Here is an 18,048-nt window from a genome sequence, read left to right as displayed (position 1 = left end):
TTTGTGAGGGGGCGCCGGGCCGGGGTCGTCGTGGGGAGGGGGGCGACGCGGCCCGGGGCCGGCCGAGCTCTGAGCCGCTCCGGCCCCCTCCGCCCCGCTTCCTTCCCAGGCGCGGAACGAGCCGAGCCGCGCGCTCCGAGCGTTGGCCCCGCGCCTTTGTGCGCGCCCCGCGGCCCTCCTGCCCCGCTCCGCTCCCCCCCGGCACCGCCGGTTCAGGGAGCGCCCGCGGCCCCGTGCCGCCGCCCCGGACGGCCGCCGGAGCAGCTGCTCGGTGCGGCGCCCCCCGCGCGGAGCCGCTCTCAGCGGGAAAGTCGAGGGGGGTCCCCGGCCGTCGGGCCGCGCGGCGCCGTGAGGGGCGCTGGGCCCGCTGTGTTTACATGCGCGGAGGGATCCGCACAGCTGACGGCCGCCGCTGCCGGCGCTTCTTTTTTTAAAGAGCCTCTCCGCCGCCTCCCGTTGGCTGCGCCGCGGACGCGTCACCGGGGGGCGGGGCCCGAGCGCGCCGCGCGGCCGCATTGTCTGCGCCCGAGGCCGGGCGGCCGCCGCCGGAGTCAGGCGGCATCGTTACGGCATCGTTACGGCGTCGTTGCGGTTCCGTTTGGGGCCCCGCGCGGCGCTCCCGTGGTAAAACGGTTCCGCTTCGCAGCCGGTGCGCCGCGCGGACCGGTCCCGCCGTCCTCCCGAGCGGCGCAGGCCGACTCAGCGGCGAGACGGGCCGGGGGCTCCGCGACCGCGACGGAACGCGACGTCGGACGGGGACGCGCCCCGAGGCCCGGCGCCGCCCCCCCGCGACGCGGATGGAGGCCCGGCCCCGCCGCGGCTGCAGCGCCGCACGTAGCGCACGTGCGTGCCGGCCCCGCCCCCCCCTCCCGCCGCGCTCCCCGCACGGCGGTGCGGCTCCGCCTCGCTGCCGTTGGTGCCGCTGCCGCCCCGCGCGGCTCCGCCCCGTACTCGCACGCGCGGGTCGCGTCCCGCCCGCTCCGGGGCCCCGTCGAGGCTCCGGGCACGGTACCCACGCCCGACCCCCTCTCCTCCGCTGCCCGTCCGGCCCGGCCGCCATGTTCGGAGCGCGGCCCTTTCCTGCGGCTCTGCTCGGCCGCAGGCACGAAAGTCCCCTTTTGTTAAGCAGAACCGCGCTCGTGGCCTTAACGAAACACCGACTGCTGGCCAAAGCTTCCTCCCCTCGAGTAAAACCCACGCGGTGCTACCGAAAGCCTCGCGTTACTGCGTAAAGCTCCCCTGCTGCGCTCGATGGGGCGCACGCGTGGTGGAAGGAGATGCCGGAGCAGTTTAATGGTCCCGGCGCCAAAACCCTCTGCAAACAGTGCCTGAACTTTCACCACGTCAGGTTCCCATCCCTCCGTTGTTCCCATAACGCAGGCATTTAATTCATTGAATTGTTTACGGGAAGGAGGAAGTCATAAACTACCCCAACTTCTGCTCCCTGTTTGCGTAAGAAGCTTCCCTAGGTCGAGCCGAACACAGTGAAGAACCGAAATGGAAACCGAGTTTAAAGAGTGCATTGAAGAGGCAGGGGGGGCTCGGCTGCAGCCCCCGGCGCTGGGGCTCACCCAGCAGGCAGGCAGGGCCAGCAGACACCTGCAGCACAGATGATGGGCTGAGCTCCTCCCGAAGCCTCTGCTGGCGGAGATGAGCTCAGCCGGCACCGCGCCCTGGCCTCGCCCCGAGGAGCCGCCTGGGCTCAGCTCCGAGCTGACGGCAGCAGCCCCGGCTCAGGGGGGTCCCGCGCGCTGCCCGCTGCTGCTGCACCGCCGCTGTGCCACCGCTGTACCTGCAGCTGGGAGCAGAAGCGGCAAACAGGAGTCTCAACCTATTTACGTAAAGTACAGCACAGCTGTTTTGTGCTCTCATTTTTACACCCAGGGAATCTCCAGCAGCAGTCACCTCATACAGCAGGGAGAAAACTGAACTGCTTCCTCACCTTCAGAACAGCTGCTGTGTTCCACACCCAGAACTCAAGGGTCCCCAGCGGGGAGAAGAAAGCTTTGAGCAACACGACTTCTGTGGCCGTGCCAAGGTCAAGGATGGTGAAACATTCCTGCATGTCAGAAGGCACCAAAGCCCCGTTGGGGATGGGCCCCCAGGGCTCCTTCCATCAGAGCCATGGTTAGAAGGGCTGTGTTTAGAAGCACCATTTCTGCTAATAGAATCAGGTGCAAAGTCTCCTATGGGAAAAATACAGTGCATACAATGCAGGTGCTTTACAGTGGAAGTTATTACAGGGGAAGACAAAAGCACTGCAAAGATCTTAAGGTGATCAGAGCAGAGAGGAAAGTTAAAATGACCCTCAAAATAACACGATTGCCCTTGGAGGGAAGGTGAGGGGTCCAGGTCTGTATCCCCACAGGCATCTCATCATCCCTGTGTGCTGCATAACACAAAGTGCTCTGCTGTACTCGGCGGGTTGGTGGCACAGCACTGCCTGACTTCAGAATCATCTGCCCTGGATTCTGATAAAGCAGCACACCTTACAGAAGGAAAGGCAGATTCCTCCCAGTTGAAATGAGAGTGCATGCCTTCCTGAAGGGTTTGGTAGCCTTGTTTGCTTCCAAGGATGTGCTGCTATAGAACTGAATGGTACAGCAAGAAGGGGCAAACAAGAACAGGAGCTGCTGGCAAGAAGCAGGAGCTCAGCCAGAGGAAGGCATCCAGAGTGCCAGCAGCCTCAGCTGCATCCCAGAGCACAGAGCTCCAAGTGCAGCCTGGGCCCTGGGACAACGGGAGCACCGGGAACTGAGGTGAGCTCTAGGAAAGATGGGAGCCCAGGGCTCCGAGCAGACAAGATACCTGCAGCTCTGGGCACTGAGAAACCTGAACTGCTCCCACAGACTCAGAAATCACAACAGGATGCTGACATCCCAGGAACTGCGCTGCGGGGTCACCAAGCAGCAGGCTGGGACAGAGCCGTATGATCCAAGGCAGTGTCACACTGCGGTGCCCAGAGAGGCTCCGTACCACATATGAGCCTATAATCAGCTTTTGGCCTTAAGTCACAGATAAGCGAACTCCACTGAAGCCAAAGCACTCCTTTCAACAGCAGATTTCTGCCCTGTTAAAATACACATTCACAGCACAAGGCGGGGAGGGAAACATGCTGAGCCTTTCAGCTCTTCAACAAAATAGATTCCTGGGAACAAACAGATTTAGTAAGCAGAATGTATGACAGATCAAACCAAACCAGTTCACCTGGGCAAACCAGCCACGCGTATGAGCCTGCAAAGCAGTCTGAATTTCACCACCAAGGCTAGGAAAGGGTTTTACATTTTCCAGAAAGCCAGCTGCTCCGAGATACTGATGCACGTCAGCCTTGGAGTAAAACATTCAGTGTTAAGTGACCCCAGTCTCAGGATCCTGGCCTGGAATATGGAGGGATCTGCTGAGAAATCCCGGACATTTCATTAACACAGCTTGCAGATGTTGCACTGACTCCTGCTGTGGTGCCAGGGATGCAGACTACTTGGCTTGTTTTGCCTTGGCTGATTTGAGTCCCAACAGCAGCATTTTCAATGGATAGCAATCGGGAACTTTGCTAGCAGCTTCTGCTACAAGAGGGGAGAAGCAGCAGTTTCAATACCTCAACACTTGGTGCTTTTTCCCCCAGAAGCTGTGCTCCAAACCCCTGCCCTGCTGTGTGCTGGCTGACAACATGCAGGCTTCACATCTGCGGTGCCTGCCGCGCTCGGGGAAGCCTAACAAGCCCCACAAGCTCTTAACTCTTCAGGCTGAACGTGTCAGCTACAGGAAACCACGCGGAGGGGCCGCGCCGAAGGGGCAGGCAGGAAATCTGAGCCCCGTCTGTGGGCTGCGCCGAGCCGAGCGAGGACGGAAGTCCCCCAGCTGCACAGAGCTCCGGGCCGGACTGCGTCAACAGCAGGTAAAGGCAGATGGGGAGCAGCTGGGATGCTCAGGTATGGGAAGCCCTTCACAGTTGTGCAACTCCCCTCAGCATTACTTTCATTAATGAAGTTTCCAAAGTCTCATACCCTCTCATTAGCTGCCATTAAAGGCTGAAGAGTCTTACTCCAAATCCAGGGCCAGACTACCGTGGGCACAAGGATAAGCAAAGCAGCGCCGCAGGAAGCGCGGCAGAGGCAGAGCTGAGCTTCACACGCCTCCCTTCATCTCCAGCAGCTGCTGACTCACCCAAATTACAGCTGTACCTGCTTGCTAACAGCACAGCCTGCTCCAGGCAGGACGTGCCGAGGGTGGGAAGCTTCTGGGTAAGTGTGGAGGCTGATGAGGAGCAGCCACCTGTGGAGCACTTGGAGAGCCGGCGAGGGTGAGGCCCAGCTCATTATCTTAAGGGTAGTTCTAAAGTAGGTCAGAGTAATCTAACCCTAAAATCCCCTCTTTGCAGCTTCTTTGCATCGGCTGTGAAGGGAGCCATGGGGGACAAGCTCAGGTCTGGACCTCGGCGTCGAGGAAAGCGACTGAGCCACGCAGCCCCTGCAGCACAGTGGGCTGAATGGAAAAACACAACTTGCCGTGATGCTCAGAGCTACAAAGCACATCTTTCTTAAAAAGGAAAGGGTAACTGCAGTGAAACAAAGCTCCATCGCAACCGTTCCCCCGAGTGTCTGAACTCAGCTGTGGTTTCTGCATGGGCTGAGTGGAAACAGCAATAAAAAACCCACTGAGGAGCCCGTGCCTCCTGCCAGCCGTGCAGAGCCCACTATCACAGAGCACAGGCACGTTGCTGCGCCCCAGATAAACCCACTGCCCTCTGCTCAGTGACACTGCACAGGCCCAGGCAAGGAGAGAAGCCGATCTGGTAATAAACATTAATTAAAGCTTACAGCAGAGAAACGATGACGAACTACTAGTCGGGTTCCAAAAGGCAGATGTGCACAATCATTTAAGCCCTCATCAGTCACTAAAAAACACTAAAAATGAGTCTAAGAGCAGACAGACGAGTAGTCAGAATGAGATTGGGTTCCAAGCCACCATCATTCACAGATGGAGAGCCCTGGAAATATCACTTACAAAGAGGGCATAAGCATGGAGCAATGGCTGCAGATTGCTCAGATACGTTGGAGGATGTGTAAGAGCTGCATGAATTAAAGCAGAGGAAAATATTTCAGATAGTATTGCTGATAACACTGATGACATATGAAATGACCAAGGTAGCAAGAAACCACATGAATCACAACCAGGCAGAATGATGCAGAATCTGGTAGATGGCATGTAGGCTTAGAGGCAGCTGGTGAGCCAGAAGGCATCTGAAGGAGAAAGGACGTGATTAAACAACCTGGCAATGGAAAGAATTTAATAAACTCCTGAAATAAACACAAATCAGACCCCTCAGAACGCACTGCATTTGGAGGGCTTTTCAAACGGCTTTTCCAAAAGTCTGGACCGCCCTGGCAGGCCTGGCTTCCCACATCCATCTCCACAACCCTGAGCGCCTGGCAGCTGATACAAAGCTTCCAGAACAGAGCATCTTTTGCAAGGGAGTGCAGGACTGGACAAGAAAATCAGCTGCCAGCGGCAACAAGCAGAACTGTGAGGCTTGCTCCTGATCTGCCAGCACCTGCAGTGGCCCAAACACGGCAGTGTTGGCTCTTGGGAGCTTCAGAAGCATTCTGCAATAGGCACACGTGAGTATTTAATGCAGCTGATCAAAAATAAACAAGGTCTAAATCAACGTGCAGACAAGCTGTCCCTCTCAGCATTAGCAAGCAAATTTAATACACAGACACACTCAGTAGACACCAAATAGTTGTAGGCACTGCAGATAATGAAGGCAGCGCACATATGCTGCAATAGACAAAGCTGGAACTTAAACACACTGTTGATATCTGTAACAGCAGTGAACAAGTAAAGAAACAGCCGGAATTTGAAAACAGGAAGATAAACACTAAAAAGCAAAAAGAATAACACAAGAAACAGAAGTACTTTGTGTAGAAGGGCCGGGAACCATCGCCTGGATGGTGAGATGATCCAAGGATGAGGCAGCCCTCCACTGCTGGGCGCCATATGTGCTGGCTGCAAGGCATTCACACTTCCCAAAAGTATCTGTGGACAACAGCAGGAATGGTTCTATAATGCACTGAGACGTGACTGGGACACTTCCACTGATGTGTGCACGTGCTTCTGCCTGCCACATCTACACTCCATTTACGTTGTGAAGATCAAAGACAGAAACCATTTTGCCCCAGTCAGCACCAGTAGTAGAGGCTCAGCTCAGCTGCAGCTGCCCCATGGCACCCCAAGCTTCCCTCCTGCCCACTGTGGCACTGTGACCCTGTGCTGAGCCACCAGAGCTCATGAAACTGAGAGAGAGCTTTGTCCTTCTTCCTGCCCCAAGGATGGATTAATTTTCTTATCTACTTAACACAAAAACAGCGTCAGAGCAGCATGAGCACAGAGGCGAGACCGCCTGGTGACAGGAATGCCAGAGAGATGGGATGCAGCAGTTAGCAGTTCAGGCTGTCCCACAACAGCAGGCACAGACATTCAGACAGCACTGAAAGCAACTCCGTATGCAACACAGCTCTGACAGTGCAGAACTGCATGAAATCAGCCCCAGAGCCGCTGGAGGAACAATGGCATTACAGAAGTGTTTCAGCATCTTTCAAACGCTGCCTTCCTGCAGCGCTCACCCACAGCAGGTTCTGCAAACCGCTCTGAAATAACCAAAAAGCCACAGACCCTCGGTGCTGCCAAACGAAAAGCAGCCCCTGCAAGTGGCGATGGCACAAGGCTGCAGTGTGTGTGAGAGCTGCAGCCATAGAGCTCTGACAGAAATGACAGGGAGATGCCTGAGGTCTTGGCAGCCTTCAGGAACACGGCTTGGAATTCACTGCCACCACACAGCATCGCAGTGTGCACCTACAGCAGCCACCACTGAGAAAGCAGTCTGAATAAACATTGACAGCAGCCTTGTGGAGGCCTCTGTCTCACAGGAACAAAGCAGTGACAAAAAAGGTGCAGTGAGCACAGGTGGGTGGTGAGATGCTTTGGCAAAGGATTGATCTGGACTGAACACCTTCAGGAGGCACGGACTGCAGAAATCATCTGCATCACTCCAGGACCGGCACCTGGAACAGAGGGAAGTTGTCTGTTCTGTTCCCTAACCCTGTAAAAGAACCCTCGACACCCAGCCCTTACTACAGATACCTCAGGTCTAATAAATGGAGAAATGAATCTAACCCACCAAACAAGGCACAGGAACTTGGCAGTTCTGAACTGCCTGGGTACCTCCTTCACCCACCTCTGTTTGATGAACTGCTGTAGCAAAGCTCAGCAATGGGTTTCCAAGCAGCAATATGCAGGGAACAGCAACAGCACTGCTCCATTTCAGCCCTGCTCCTGGCTGCAGGCTCAGTTACCCTTCCTCTGTACCTTCCAAGCTCTGGTGACACACAACTCCAATACAAGACACAGTATCTCTATCTTTAATAGACTTCTTCCTAAGCTTCTAAGACTTGGAAAAGAAATATGAACTCAACATCAAAGACATTGAAAAAAAAAAAAACACTTATGAATTTTTAGATTTACACAAAACTTCAGCAATAAAGTGAAAACTGCCCTGTTTAGAGGATCTCTGCACTGTAACTGCGCACAACTGAAGTTCTGCCTTTGTGAAGCATGCCCTACGTAAGAGAAAACATGACCTTGTACAAAGGCACAAGTCCAGGCTTCTGTAGTTAGCAGCACTGCAGTTCAGATGGCAAGATCTGTCTGCTGCTGTTTGTGCAGGCTTGGCTGAAAATGGCAGCGTTGAATGGCTGCTCCTTGCTCACCTTGCGCTGCCCAGGGATAAGCAGCACTGCAGCAGAGGGCTCAGCAAGGCTGAAGGCTGCAGGCCTGGGACAAGGCGACTCAACCACCTACAAGTGCACGGCAGCAAAGCAGTGAACTGACACTGCTGCTCCCCCAGCTCTGCCAGTCATTCCAGATTTTCTGCAATAAACTGAACTGCCATGGAGGTGTTGTTCTGCGACTCCCCTTGCTGACACACAGCAGCAAAGGCACGAGGTGAATCAGAGAATCCTTAATACCGGGTCCATCTGCACAGATAGCGCTCACTTATTGCCTCACTCAGAGGCAGTGGGTGGAAATGAAGTTGTTGCCCTGCATTTCCCTGCAATGGCACCAGAAGCAGCTTGGGGCAGACCTCCCGCCACAACCAGCCACGCACAGCCGGCTCACCAAGGTGCCTGCTCACTTCCTCCTCCTCCTCTCCGTGAGTCAGCGTTGCCCTATCAGGTCATGGCCACTGACTGCCAATCTCAGCACTGGAGGAAAGCTGTGTCACCACAGGTAAAGGTATATTTAGCTCCCACCAGGTAACGCCTGCTCTGACAGGCACACGGCTCCTGAGCACAAGTAGGGGATGCTTCTTATCTAGCGAGGCGCATTCAGCAGCATCTCCCTGCTGTAATTATCTCTGCTTTATGTCTGAGAAAAAGTCTGATCTTCACTCGCTGCGAGTTATGACTACACTGAGGGTTAAGTGCTCACCAGTTAATGCAATGTGTTTCTCAACACTGCTACCAAGCAAAGCAGCACACGACACAGCCTGGATGCACAGTGCTTGCAGCGTGAGCCCAGGGGTGAACAGGTGACAAAGCATCCCCTGTTCAACCTATCAGTGGCAGCTTATCATTTTTCTACTTCTATTAAAACAGCACACGCTGTTTTTAACACGTGAAAGCAGAATGCATTCAGACCCAATGCACACAGTGAGTGAGATGCCCCGGCTGGATCCAGGTTCTCAGAGAACTCAGACTCCACATGCTGAGCCCTCACAGCATGCTGTGCAGCGCTGCGTCCTGCAGCAGCTCATCCATGGCTGCGTGCCGCACAGGGAACACTGGCATACTGCAAGGCAGCTCCCATCACGAGAGGAGCAGTGTCCTAAGAAAGGGAATCCTGGCGTACAGTAAAGCAATGAACTGCAGCAGCAGGAGGCTGCAGGCAGGCCTCACAAAACCAAAAGAATCCCAGATAGGAAGATGACAAATCACTGCTGAAAGCCCACGCTGAAGGTCAGTTCAGGAAAGCACTGCCTGCACCCCAGCACACAGGTTCTAAGGACAGACATGGCGCTGGCACCAGCAGTCACAGGGCCTTCACAACCTGAGTCTGAGGTCCTAAGCCAAAGCCCTCAAACCTGTAAGGCATGCAGCAGCCTCCTCAAGCACTGCTCACGGCATTGCCACCACATTAGAAGTCTGAATACATGCAAGGAAATGAAGTCTGTCTGACTTGCAATGAGTGCATCTGCCTCCTGGGCTACATCTAGCACATTTACTTAATTAGCTAATCAACAGGAAAATAAGTTGTCAAGAGGACTGAATACTCTACAGTTGGTCAGTGTCTTTCCCTGATCTCTGTTTCATTCTGTGAGTCCATGTCAGACACTGCAGCATTATTTGGGTACCGTAGGTTTCCTTACACAGAATGTAAGGCGTTTTTCTTACCACAGCCCAGACTCCTGCCAAGCAGGTATAACTCACCTTCATCAGCTAACCCAGGCTCCAGGCTTAGCCTAAATCATGTTCATCAAGTCAGAAGGAAAACAAGTAAGGTTGAAATAGGACTGGGAGTTATTTTCCACTCAAATCCAGTCTCTTACAGACTGTGGCATCGTGTGAACATCAATATTCAAGCACCATGACATATTTGACTATTCTCCCTTTACAACTTCCGTGGGAGAGATTTAATAAGCACCCATCTAAGGCAGAAATGGAAATAGGTTATTTGGGGATCACTGTGCTTGGTGTTCCCAAGCCTCCACCCAGAGCACGCAGAATGTTTCAGAGGTATTCACATCTGCAGATAACTGCATCAGCCAAATCCTGCCATTACACCGGACACACAAGTTACAGTCCTTCCTTCTGCCTTCCACATGAAGCTAAACCAACAAACTTACCATTTCTGCAAAATAATCACTTTTAGGGAAAAGTGCTGATTGACCCCAACAGCTAACTGAGGTTCTGCTGCAGACTGAAGGCGCCGTGCAGACAGACACAGTCAGGGACTGCAGGAGGACAAAGCAGCAGGGCAACCACAGGGCCCAGAGCTCCCCCTGCTTCTGCACACCAGAACATCATCTCCCTTTCCTGCTTGCTCTCTCAATTACTCACAAACACCAACTCTACGTTAGAGCAGTTTGGGAGCAAATATGCACTATTCAAACAGCAGTGCCTTACGGACAGTAACTTCTAGCTGCAGCTGATTACTTTATTCAGCTTTCTCAGAAAGTTGTCTTAGACTATGGACCGTTTGAGTACAGCTGATGAAGGCACAGTGTTTGACACTACTGGATGTCTTAAAGAAGTTTATTCCAATCATTAGACATGATTTACACTGCTAATAAGGCCCTGGAGAAGACCTGCAATTCACTTTGGCTGTGTTCAGTATTCTTCGCCTTCGTCTTCTCCATCCATCGAGTCTGTGCCCACTTCTTCATAATCTTTTTCAAGTGCAGCCAAATCTTCCCGAGCCTCTGAGAATTCCCCTTCCTCCATCCCTTCTCCAACATACCAGTGCACAAAGGCACGTTTGGCATACATCAGATCGAACTTGTGGTCAAGACGAGCCCACGCCTCAGCAATGGCTGTAGTGTTGCTCAGCATGCACACCGCCCGCTGCACTTTGGCCAGGTCCCCACCAGGAACCACTGTTGGTGGCTGGTAATTGATGCCAACCTACGGGAGAAGCACAGAAGACCGTGAGTTTCCTCGTAGCATTCAATAGTGACCACAGTCAAAGAAGCCAGAGGAAGCAGCTCTGCACAAAAACATTAAGACTCATTTCTCAACACAAATCAGGTGCCCACCTACACATTTGAATGACAAAATACACTTAATAAGTGCATTACGGCGATTAGCCTTAAAAACAAGACAAAACAAAGGCTCGTGATGTAACTGAGACTTGCCTTAAAACCAGTAGGGCACCAGTCCACAAACTGGATCGTGCGCTTGGTTTTGATAGCAGCAATAGCAGCGTTGACGTCCTTGGGGACCACATCCCCCCGGTACAGCATGCAGCAGGCCATGTACTTGCCATGGCGAGGGTCGCACTTCACCATCTGATTGGAAGGCTCAAAGCACGCGTTGGTTATCTCAGACACAGAGAGCTGCTCGTGATAGGCCTTCTCTGCTGAAATAATTGGGGAATACGTTACCAACGGGAAGTGGATACGAGGGTAAGGCACCAGGTTCGTCTGGAATTCCGTGAGATCCACGTTTAAGGCACCGTCGAATCTGAGGGAAGCAGTAATGGAAGACACGATCTGACCAATGAGGCGATTGAGGTTGGTGTAGGTCGGGCGCTCAATGTCCAGATTCCTACGGCAAATGTCATAGATGGCCTCGTTGTCCACCATGAAGGCACAGTCAGAATGCTCCAGAGTGGTGTGGGTGGTCAGGATGGAGTTGTACGGCTCAACAACAGCTGTTGAGACCTGTGGTGCAGGGTAGATGGCAAATTCCAATTTGGACTTTTTCCCATAGTCAACAGACAGGCGCTCCATCAGCAGGGAAGTGAAACCTGAGCCGGTGCCTCCCCCAAAGCTGTGGAAAATCAGGAAACCCTGCAAACCAGTGCACTGGTCTGACTGAAAGAGAAAATACACGTGTCACAGCAGTGGAACAGGCATCACGAACCCCAAACCAGCCTACTGCAGACTCACGCAGCCGCTCAAACCTGACGTACCAATGGATCAAGCTTCAGGAAAGTAACATTTAATTCTGGTACCATTAGCCATGGAAGCGTCTCAAAAAAAACCCAAAAACAACAAAAAAAACCCATTCCAAACTGGTATCCTTAGCAGTTTTAAGTCACCAACACACTGGAAGACAACCTTTCCACTTCTTCCTAAGTTACTGCCTCAAAACATTTTCTACTCCCATTCTCTGCAAGGCCAGTAGCATCATAGTTCTTTGAGTTTTGCCTTGCTCGATAAACTGTCTGACCCTCGCACTGACTGACATTCCCTTCCTGCACAAGATGCAGCAGTGACCCGTGCCACAACTACTGCTACAACCCTGCGAGGGCTGTGGGCACGCAGCTTATGTCAGAGACCAGCTGTCAAACTGCATTGCTTCACCATTCTCAGACGAAGCCAGGCTTCATTCCCCAGCAGAGTGCTGCACGATGCCTACCTTTATTGCCAGGGCTGACAGGGAGGTCAAACAGCTTCTAGAGGGAAGTTATGACCACATTTCTCGGGTCAAAGTCCAGACTCGGCATCAGAGCCTGCGGCAGCCAAGTTCTCAATACCAGCTTTGATCTGCAGAAGCTGCATCTTTCACTAACTCATTTAGCATTCCATGTTAAAGCACCAGAGGTAAACTCTCAAATCTTATGCAATGAGAACACCCTGCCTTTGTGATATTGGTGAAGTACATGCTGGCTGCTCTAGAAAAGGGAACTCTAACCTACATTGTCATCCTCAGGATCACCACATGAAGAAAGCACCAGGGAAACTGAGCTATCACAGGCCACTGAGATTTATTGGTCTTCTACTGCTGCTACAGTAAAGCTGAGTCAGAAGTTACAACTGAAGGAAATTCAAAGAAAAGCCCAAACCACGTGAGCTAAACCAACTTAACCTTCCTTGCAAGAGCCCCAGCCAGGCCATAATCCCTTCCCAGCAGGAACCATGCAGATCAGACTGTAATCTCACACCCGGCTTTCTGAAGTTGAACATGAAGACATAAAATGTTGGGCATCTCATCAGCACTTTAGGCCATTTGAAAGCCCCATCCAACAGGAGTAACTTCAGCAAGCTGAGGATAAGGACGCACGCAAAGTAACCGCACAACTTCCCAACCATGCAACAAGTTAAAGCAGAACTCATAGGCCTATCTGTTTTGACAGCCTCATCTCCAAATCCTGTAAAACAGGATAAAGAATCTCGTCTGAGTGCCTGCAGTGAGAGGCCTTACCAGTTTCCTGATGCGCTCCAGGACCAAGTCAATTATCTCCTTCCCAACTGTGTAATGACCTCGAGCATAGTTGTTTGCAGCATCTTCTTTACCAGATATCAGTTGTTCGGGATGAAAGAGTTGCCTGTATGTCCCAGTCCTAACTTCATCTGGAGAGACAAGAGAGTTTTTTAAGTCGTTGCTTTTCCAGGTATGCAGATCCTTTGAGCTTCTGAGGCTGTTCAGACTGAGGTACCTTGCCCTTATTTACAGATAAGAAGGAACTGGTTTTCTTCCTATCAGCAGATGGTGCCCAGTGCCCAGCATAGCCAAAGCGTGGGACACCTGAGAAAATCCACTGCCCAGAAAGCCGCCCCATTTTCACAAGCAGTTTTTCACTTGCCAGAGCTACTTGCAGCCAGACTACAAAGCAGAATCACTGTGCTGGAGCTGGGGACTCAACTTCTGATGCTAATCTGCAAAGAGGGTCTGAAGCACTGCCTTTCCCCACGTTTCCCACCTCACCCACACTGCTGCTGCAATGGGCGCTCAGAGCCTGCACTGCTGGCTTATCACCTTCTTTCCTTTCCTTGTGCTTTCTGCCAAGGGCAGAAGGGAATGTTCTAAAGGAACAAACGTTATTCAAATATTACTAGAGCAAAAGTAAACTCCAGCATTAACGGCTCTTGCATGAACAACTTGGAGAATTATGAGGAATAACCCTTGGCTGTGTGTTGAGGCCAACAGGCAGGAGAACCCAGCTGCCCTCTGCACACCTGCCCCTCGTGTTTGTGTTTCACCACGGGAGATTTAAGTCACTTCCATCAAACAGGTTCCTGCCTTATTTCCTGCAGGAAGCTCTGGCAGCATTTTACACACCACGCACAGAGCTGGTGCACGCATGCTGCAGTCCTTGCTTTCACCAAGGGCAGCATTATTAGGAAGCCCCAGCAACCCCCAGTGCTCACACATGGCACCTGTAGGGGTGCTGCACGCAGAGATGTTCTGAGACAGCGCATGCACAGGAAGAATAATCAGAGCAGCAGTAAGGACAGAGTGCTGACCCCCAAAGGCCCACGATGTCACCCTGCTCCTTCAGCACTGCCAGCATTTCATCAGGCGGCCTTTTGCCCATCTCCCATGCTGCACTTCCATCATTAGCGAGCGCTAATGAACACCGCCACGTAGAGCTGCCCCACGGCTCAGCAGCTGCTCCTCCAGCAGCAAGGCACAAGCTCTGCCAGCTGCTCTCCCTCACCTCCTTCCTCAGCCTTCCCTGGTTGCTCAGAGCCACCACCCGGCCAGCAGCAGAGGGAGCAACAGCTGTGGGGCTCAGGGAAACTACAGCTGATGAGCCACAGCTCCTGGCAAAGGGTCAAAATGTGCTCTGCTGTGCACACAGCATTAAAGGACATGGTTTAGTGAAGGACTCAATGGGTCAGACTGATGGTTGGACTTCGTGACCTTGAAGGTAACCTCCAACCTAAATGGTTGATTCTGTTTGAATGTTCAGCCTAACGTGCCCAGCATCCTGCCTCCTGCAGGTCACAGAATGGTTTGGGGTGCTACAGTTAAAGTAAGCTGCAGGGAGCCCTCACTCCTGGGGTATATAGGAGTAGCTTTGGCCTTTTCACTCCTTCCCTTCACAACTTTTTATGTATTAAACAGAGCACATAAACACAGCAACTGTACAAGCATAGATCTGAGCACCCAGAGTCGCCATTGAGGGCAAAGACAGCCCCCAGTCTGACTCAGCAGGATTAGTGAGGCAGAGACTGGTGACAGAGCAGCCAGCAGCACGCAGTGAGGGTGAGCATGAACAGCCAGCGCTGCCACAGCAGGGGATAACACTGATTTTCAGGGGAAGGGGGGTGGTCACAGATCGGGGGGCACAAAGTCGAAGTACATGTTTAATGTATCTGATTTTAGATGTGCAATTGAGATTCATTTCCTCAGACACAGCAGGACAGAGGCCAGAACAGTGCTCTGAAAAAGCAGAGGAATAATGCTATACACAAGAAATCTGCTTAATGAGGTATATTACAGCTGTCTAAAAAGGCACCTGTGTCTACTGAACATCCCACTCTGTGTGCTTTCAAGAGGTTCTAACTATCTTCTGCAGCAAAAGCGTGTAGCATGTTCAGAATTTAATTCTGCAGGTTGGCAGAAGGTGGCGTTTAATCCTTTGGAGTCCTACTGAACACAGAGCCAAGTGCTCCCCATTACCAGGAAGCTGTAGGCAGCCTTTCTGCAGTAAGAATTCAAAGCCCCAAAGCACTTCATACGTCAAGGAATGGATCCCTTGGGCAAAGCGTGCAAGTTAAATCCAACCTGGCACTACAGTCTCCTGCGTACATCGCTGTATTTACCTATCACTGCTGGCTCCAGGTCCACAAACACAGCACGAGGGACGTGTTTTCCTGCTCCAGTCTCACTGAAGAAGGTATTGAAGGAATCATCGCCTCCGCCGATGGCTCTGTCGCTGGGCATGGTCCCGCTGGGCTGGATGCCGTGCTCCAGGCAGTACAGCTCCCAGCACGCATTTCCAATCTGCACCCCGGCCTGACCCACGTGGACTGAGATGCACTCACGCTGCGGGAAGGAAAAGCTTGGATCACTGGCAGAAACAGCAGCTTCCTTGTTTACAAAACATTCAGCACACACAGCTTGAGCTCCCATATTGCAAGGCTGTTTGAACATTGCCCTTACTGTCTTGGTGTTAAGGGCACCGGGCACAAACTCAGCAGGACAAAAGATCCTTTCAGCCACCCACCTGGGAAGACCCTTCGGGACACTGTCATCTTTAGACTCATCTCTCCTCTATCCTCAACCAAACCAGGAGAGCTGAACTCATCTGAGCCCTTCAGCCAACGTTTGTGATCACAGGCAGTGATTTAGATGAACTGATGACTGCACGTCACTGGCCTAAGCCTCCAGAAAAACACCCCTGCACTCCAAGCCCAGAAGCCAGAGGGAGTGAAACCTCCCTAAGATCCATGGCATCCACCATCCATCTCGGTTAATGCACATAAAATCAGAAAAAATACCCCGATTGCTTCAGGGAGCTCCACCAGGAATCCTTCCCTAAGCAAACCCTTCCTGTTGCTGCTGAAGCCTGAAACAGGCCCCACATTGCACTGCTGTACGACTGCTAAACTGAGACTGAACAAAATTGGGCCTCGTTTAAATTGTGCCAAAACAGGAAGATCATCCATAGCAATTTACAGATTCCCAAGGTGCATTTGGCATCCAGAGCACAACGCCAGCTTCCTTCACATTGCAGCACACAGCTCTGAACACCAGGAGCCAAACCACAACTGAACCAGCTCCAAGCTCCTGACCTGTGGCATTTCGCGTCCTTCTTTTTACCAACTTCTCGTTCTGAGTGACGGAGCAAAATGCAATCTACAAGAGCTGAGCACAGGACAGCTTTGAGTCAGTCACACTGGACAATGCTCAGGCCCTATGAGTGGGTGATACAAGTTGTTCCCTAACAGTGCAGGGTAGCGGGACCTGGAACAAATGCAAGAAAGCACGAGCAAATTCTCTATTTCCTTGGGAGCTCCACCTTCAGAAATCACAATCTATTTGCTAAAGAACAGCGCTGTGGTTGGGAACACACGATGAAGAGGTGAGAGCAAGCCCCATCTCAGCCGTACATTCAGACATACGGCTTCCAGAATAGCAATCCACAGTCTTGCTGCAGCCAACCACACAAAGCTGCTGCCAGCCCACTGCTCTCCAGGGCCACAGCTTCATCCCCGTCCAGGTGGGAGCAGTGGGCCTTGCAAAGCACTGCCATGGCAGAGGACAGCCAACCCACACAGCAAAGAAAGCAAGAGGAAAAGCAGCTTCAGCACACAGCCCAGCAAGGCTATGCTGTCCAAGAGATGCCAGGTCACAGCAACGAGGTCACGCTGCCCTTCAGGACAGCCCATGGCTCTTTTCTCCGCTGAGAGGGAAAATACAGAATTAATTCCTCCACTTCAGCCTCACACCTGCAGTGACACCTACTGCTGAGATGCGCTTTGTTAGCAAAGCTCCCAGGCAGCTGCGAAGGTCACCGACGGGACGCGTAGGGACCAGCGTGCCCCCAAAAGGTGAGACGTGGAAAAGGTCGAAATAAATATCAGCTTTCCAGCAACAAATGAACGAGTGGCACTTCTTGAAATGACACCAAGCAAGGCCGTTCGTTACAAAGAAAGCCTCAGCCTGGGCAGCACAACCGTAGTGCCGCGTTGAACACGTGTATGTTTACTTCGTGCAAGTAGAAAGTCCAGCACCGAGGGCAGAGCGAGCGCCGTGCCCTGGTTCGAACAGGGCTGCAATGAACTGGGAGGCAGCGCTGCAACAGGAAGGACCCCGGGGCTCCTGCACAAAGCACTCCGCACGCCCAGCAAGGTGCTGCATCTCAACGAGGCAAAGGACGCGCGGTGCTGCAGGAGCTCTGCTGAGCGCGGCTGGGAGCCGAGCGGGGCGGCAGGGCGGGCTTCACCGCGACGGGAGCCGTCACCGCCGGGCTGCAACGCGAATGTCAGCGGTTACGGATATCCCGTGAAAGCAGAACGGGGAAAACGGGGAGAACTGGGAGCGGCTCCCGGACACGGAGCGGCACCGGGAAAAGCGAACAGCGGAACAAAGGCGCGGAGCGGGGCACGGCGAGCGGCGGCAGGACGGACGCACAGCCGGACGGACGCCGACCCGCCGCTCCCCCCGCGCCGCCTCCCCCCAGCGCTGCCGCCCGCCGCTCTCCCAGCCCCGCTCTGGAGCCTCCCGGCCCGGCGCCGCCATGTTCTGAGGAGCCGCCACCATTTTGGGACGAGGCCCCGCACGGCCGCCGCTCCCCGGCCCGCCCGCTCCGTACCCGCACACCGCGGCAGACCCGCGCCTCCCGCCGCGCGCGGGCGGAGCCGCCCCGCCCCTCCACGCCGCGCGGAGCCGAGCGGCGCCGGCTGCCGCCCCTGCCCCCGCTCACCATGGCTTCGGGCCGGCAGCGCTGGGAACGACAGACGCGCGACGGGTCTGAGCGGCACCGCAAACGCGGCCGACCTTCCCGGGACGGTTTATATAGCGAGAGGGACGGGGCGGCCGACCCCCCGCGCGTTGCTCATTGGTTCAGCCTCGTGCAGAGGCGTCACCCCTTCGC

General features: G+C 53.5%; 2 protein-coding genes across 5 annotated transcripts; one reads left to right on the top strand and one right to left on the bottom strand.

Moving 5' to 3' along the window:
• The first annotated feature begins 942 nt into the window (after positions 1 to 942).
• LOC125684248 (uncharacterized) lies at positions 943 to 4,816 on the top strand. Of its 4 annotated transcripts, XM_048926261.1 has the most exons (4): positions 943 to 2,759; positions 2,850 to 3,929; positions 4,054 to 4,300; positions 4,379 to 4,816. In XM_048926261.1, the coding sequence occupies exons 2-4, from the start codon at positions 3,668 to 3,670 to the stop codon at positions 4,539 to 4,541; spliced, it is 672 nt and encodes a 223-aa protein (XP_048782218.1). In that variant the 5' UTR covers positions 943 to 2,759; positions 2,850 to 3,667; the 3' UTR covers positions 4,542 to 4,816. The 4 variants fall into 4 exon arrangements, 3 of the variants coding, with proteins under 3 accessions (XP_048782218.1, XP_048782219.1, XP_048782217.1); XR_007373259.1 differs by having other exon boundaries at positions 943 to 3,895; XM_048926262.1 differs by having other exon boundaries at positions 943 to 3,929; positions 4,054 to 4,241.
• A 5,476-nt stretch (positions 4,817 to 10,292) lies between these two features.
• LOC125684231 (tubulin alpha-8 chain) lies at positions 10,293 to 18,000 on the bottom strand. The gene is made up of 5 exons (XM_048926229.1): positions 17,878 to 18,000; positions 15,272 to 15,494; positions 12,924 to 13,072; positions 10,910 to 11,590; positions 10,293 to 10,679 (listed from the first exon to the last, which is right to left on the bottom strand). Exons 1-5 carry the CDS (start codon positions 17,878 to 17,880, stop codon positions 10,386 to 10,388), a joined length of 1,350 nt encoding a protein of 449 aa, XP_048782186.1. The 5' UTR covers positions 17,881 to 18,000; the 3' UTR covers positions 10,293 to 10,385.
• Positions 18,001 to 18,048: the final 48 nt, after the last annotated feature.

Source organism: Lagopus muta, chromosome 24, assembly GCF_023343835.1.
Source record: "Lagopus muta isolate bLagMut1 chromosome 24, bLagMut1 primary, whole genome shotgun sequence".
Lineage (NCBI taxonomy): Eukaryota > Metazoa > Chordata > Aves > Galliformes > Phasianidae > Lagopus > Lagopus muta.
Note: the sequence above shows the minus strand (reverse complement) of the source record. Positions and strands in the feature narration are given on the sequence as shown.

What these genes read in the sequence shown, in the direction of transcription:
- LOC125684248 (XM_048926261.1), top strand. Translation starts at nt 3,668, where the DNA reads ATGCAGGCTTCACATCTGCGGTGCCTGCCGCGCTCGGGGAAGCCTAAC. An exon ending in GGAGCAGCTGGGATGCTCAG is followed by an intron (nt 3,930 to 4,053) that starts GTATGGGAAGCC and finishes CTCCAAATCCAG; the next exon opens with GGCCAGACTACCGTGGGCAC. An exon ending in CACTTGGAGAGCCGGCGAGG is followed by an intron (nt 4,301 to 4,378) that starts GTGAGGCCCAGC and finishes CCCTCTTTGCAG; the next exon opens with CTTCTTTGCATCGGCTGTGA.
- LOC125684231 (XM_048926229.1), bottom strand. An exon ending in TGGAGCGCATCAGGAAACTG is followed by an intron (nt 11,591 to 12,923) that starts GTAAGGCCTCTC and finishes TTTCTCTTTCAG; the next exon opens with TCAGACCAGTGCACTGGTTT. An exon ending in GGTGCCCTACTGGTTTTAAG is followed by an intron (nt 10,680 to 10,909) that starts GCAAGTCTCAGT and finishes CTTCTCCCGTAG; the next exon opens with GTTGGCATCAATTACCAGCC.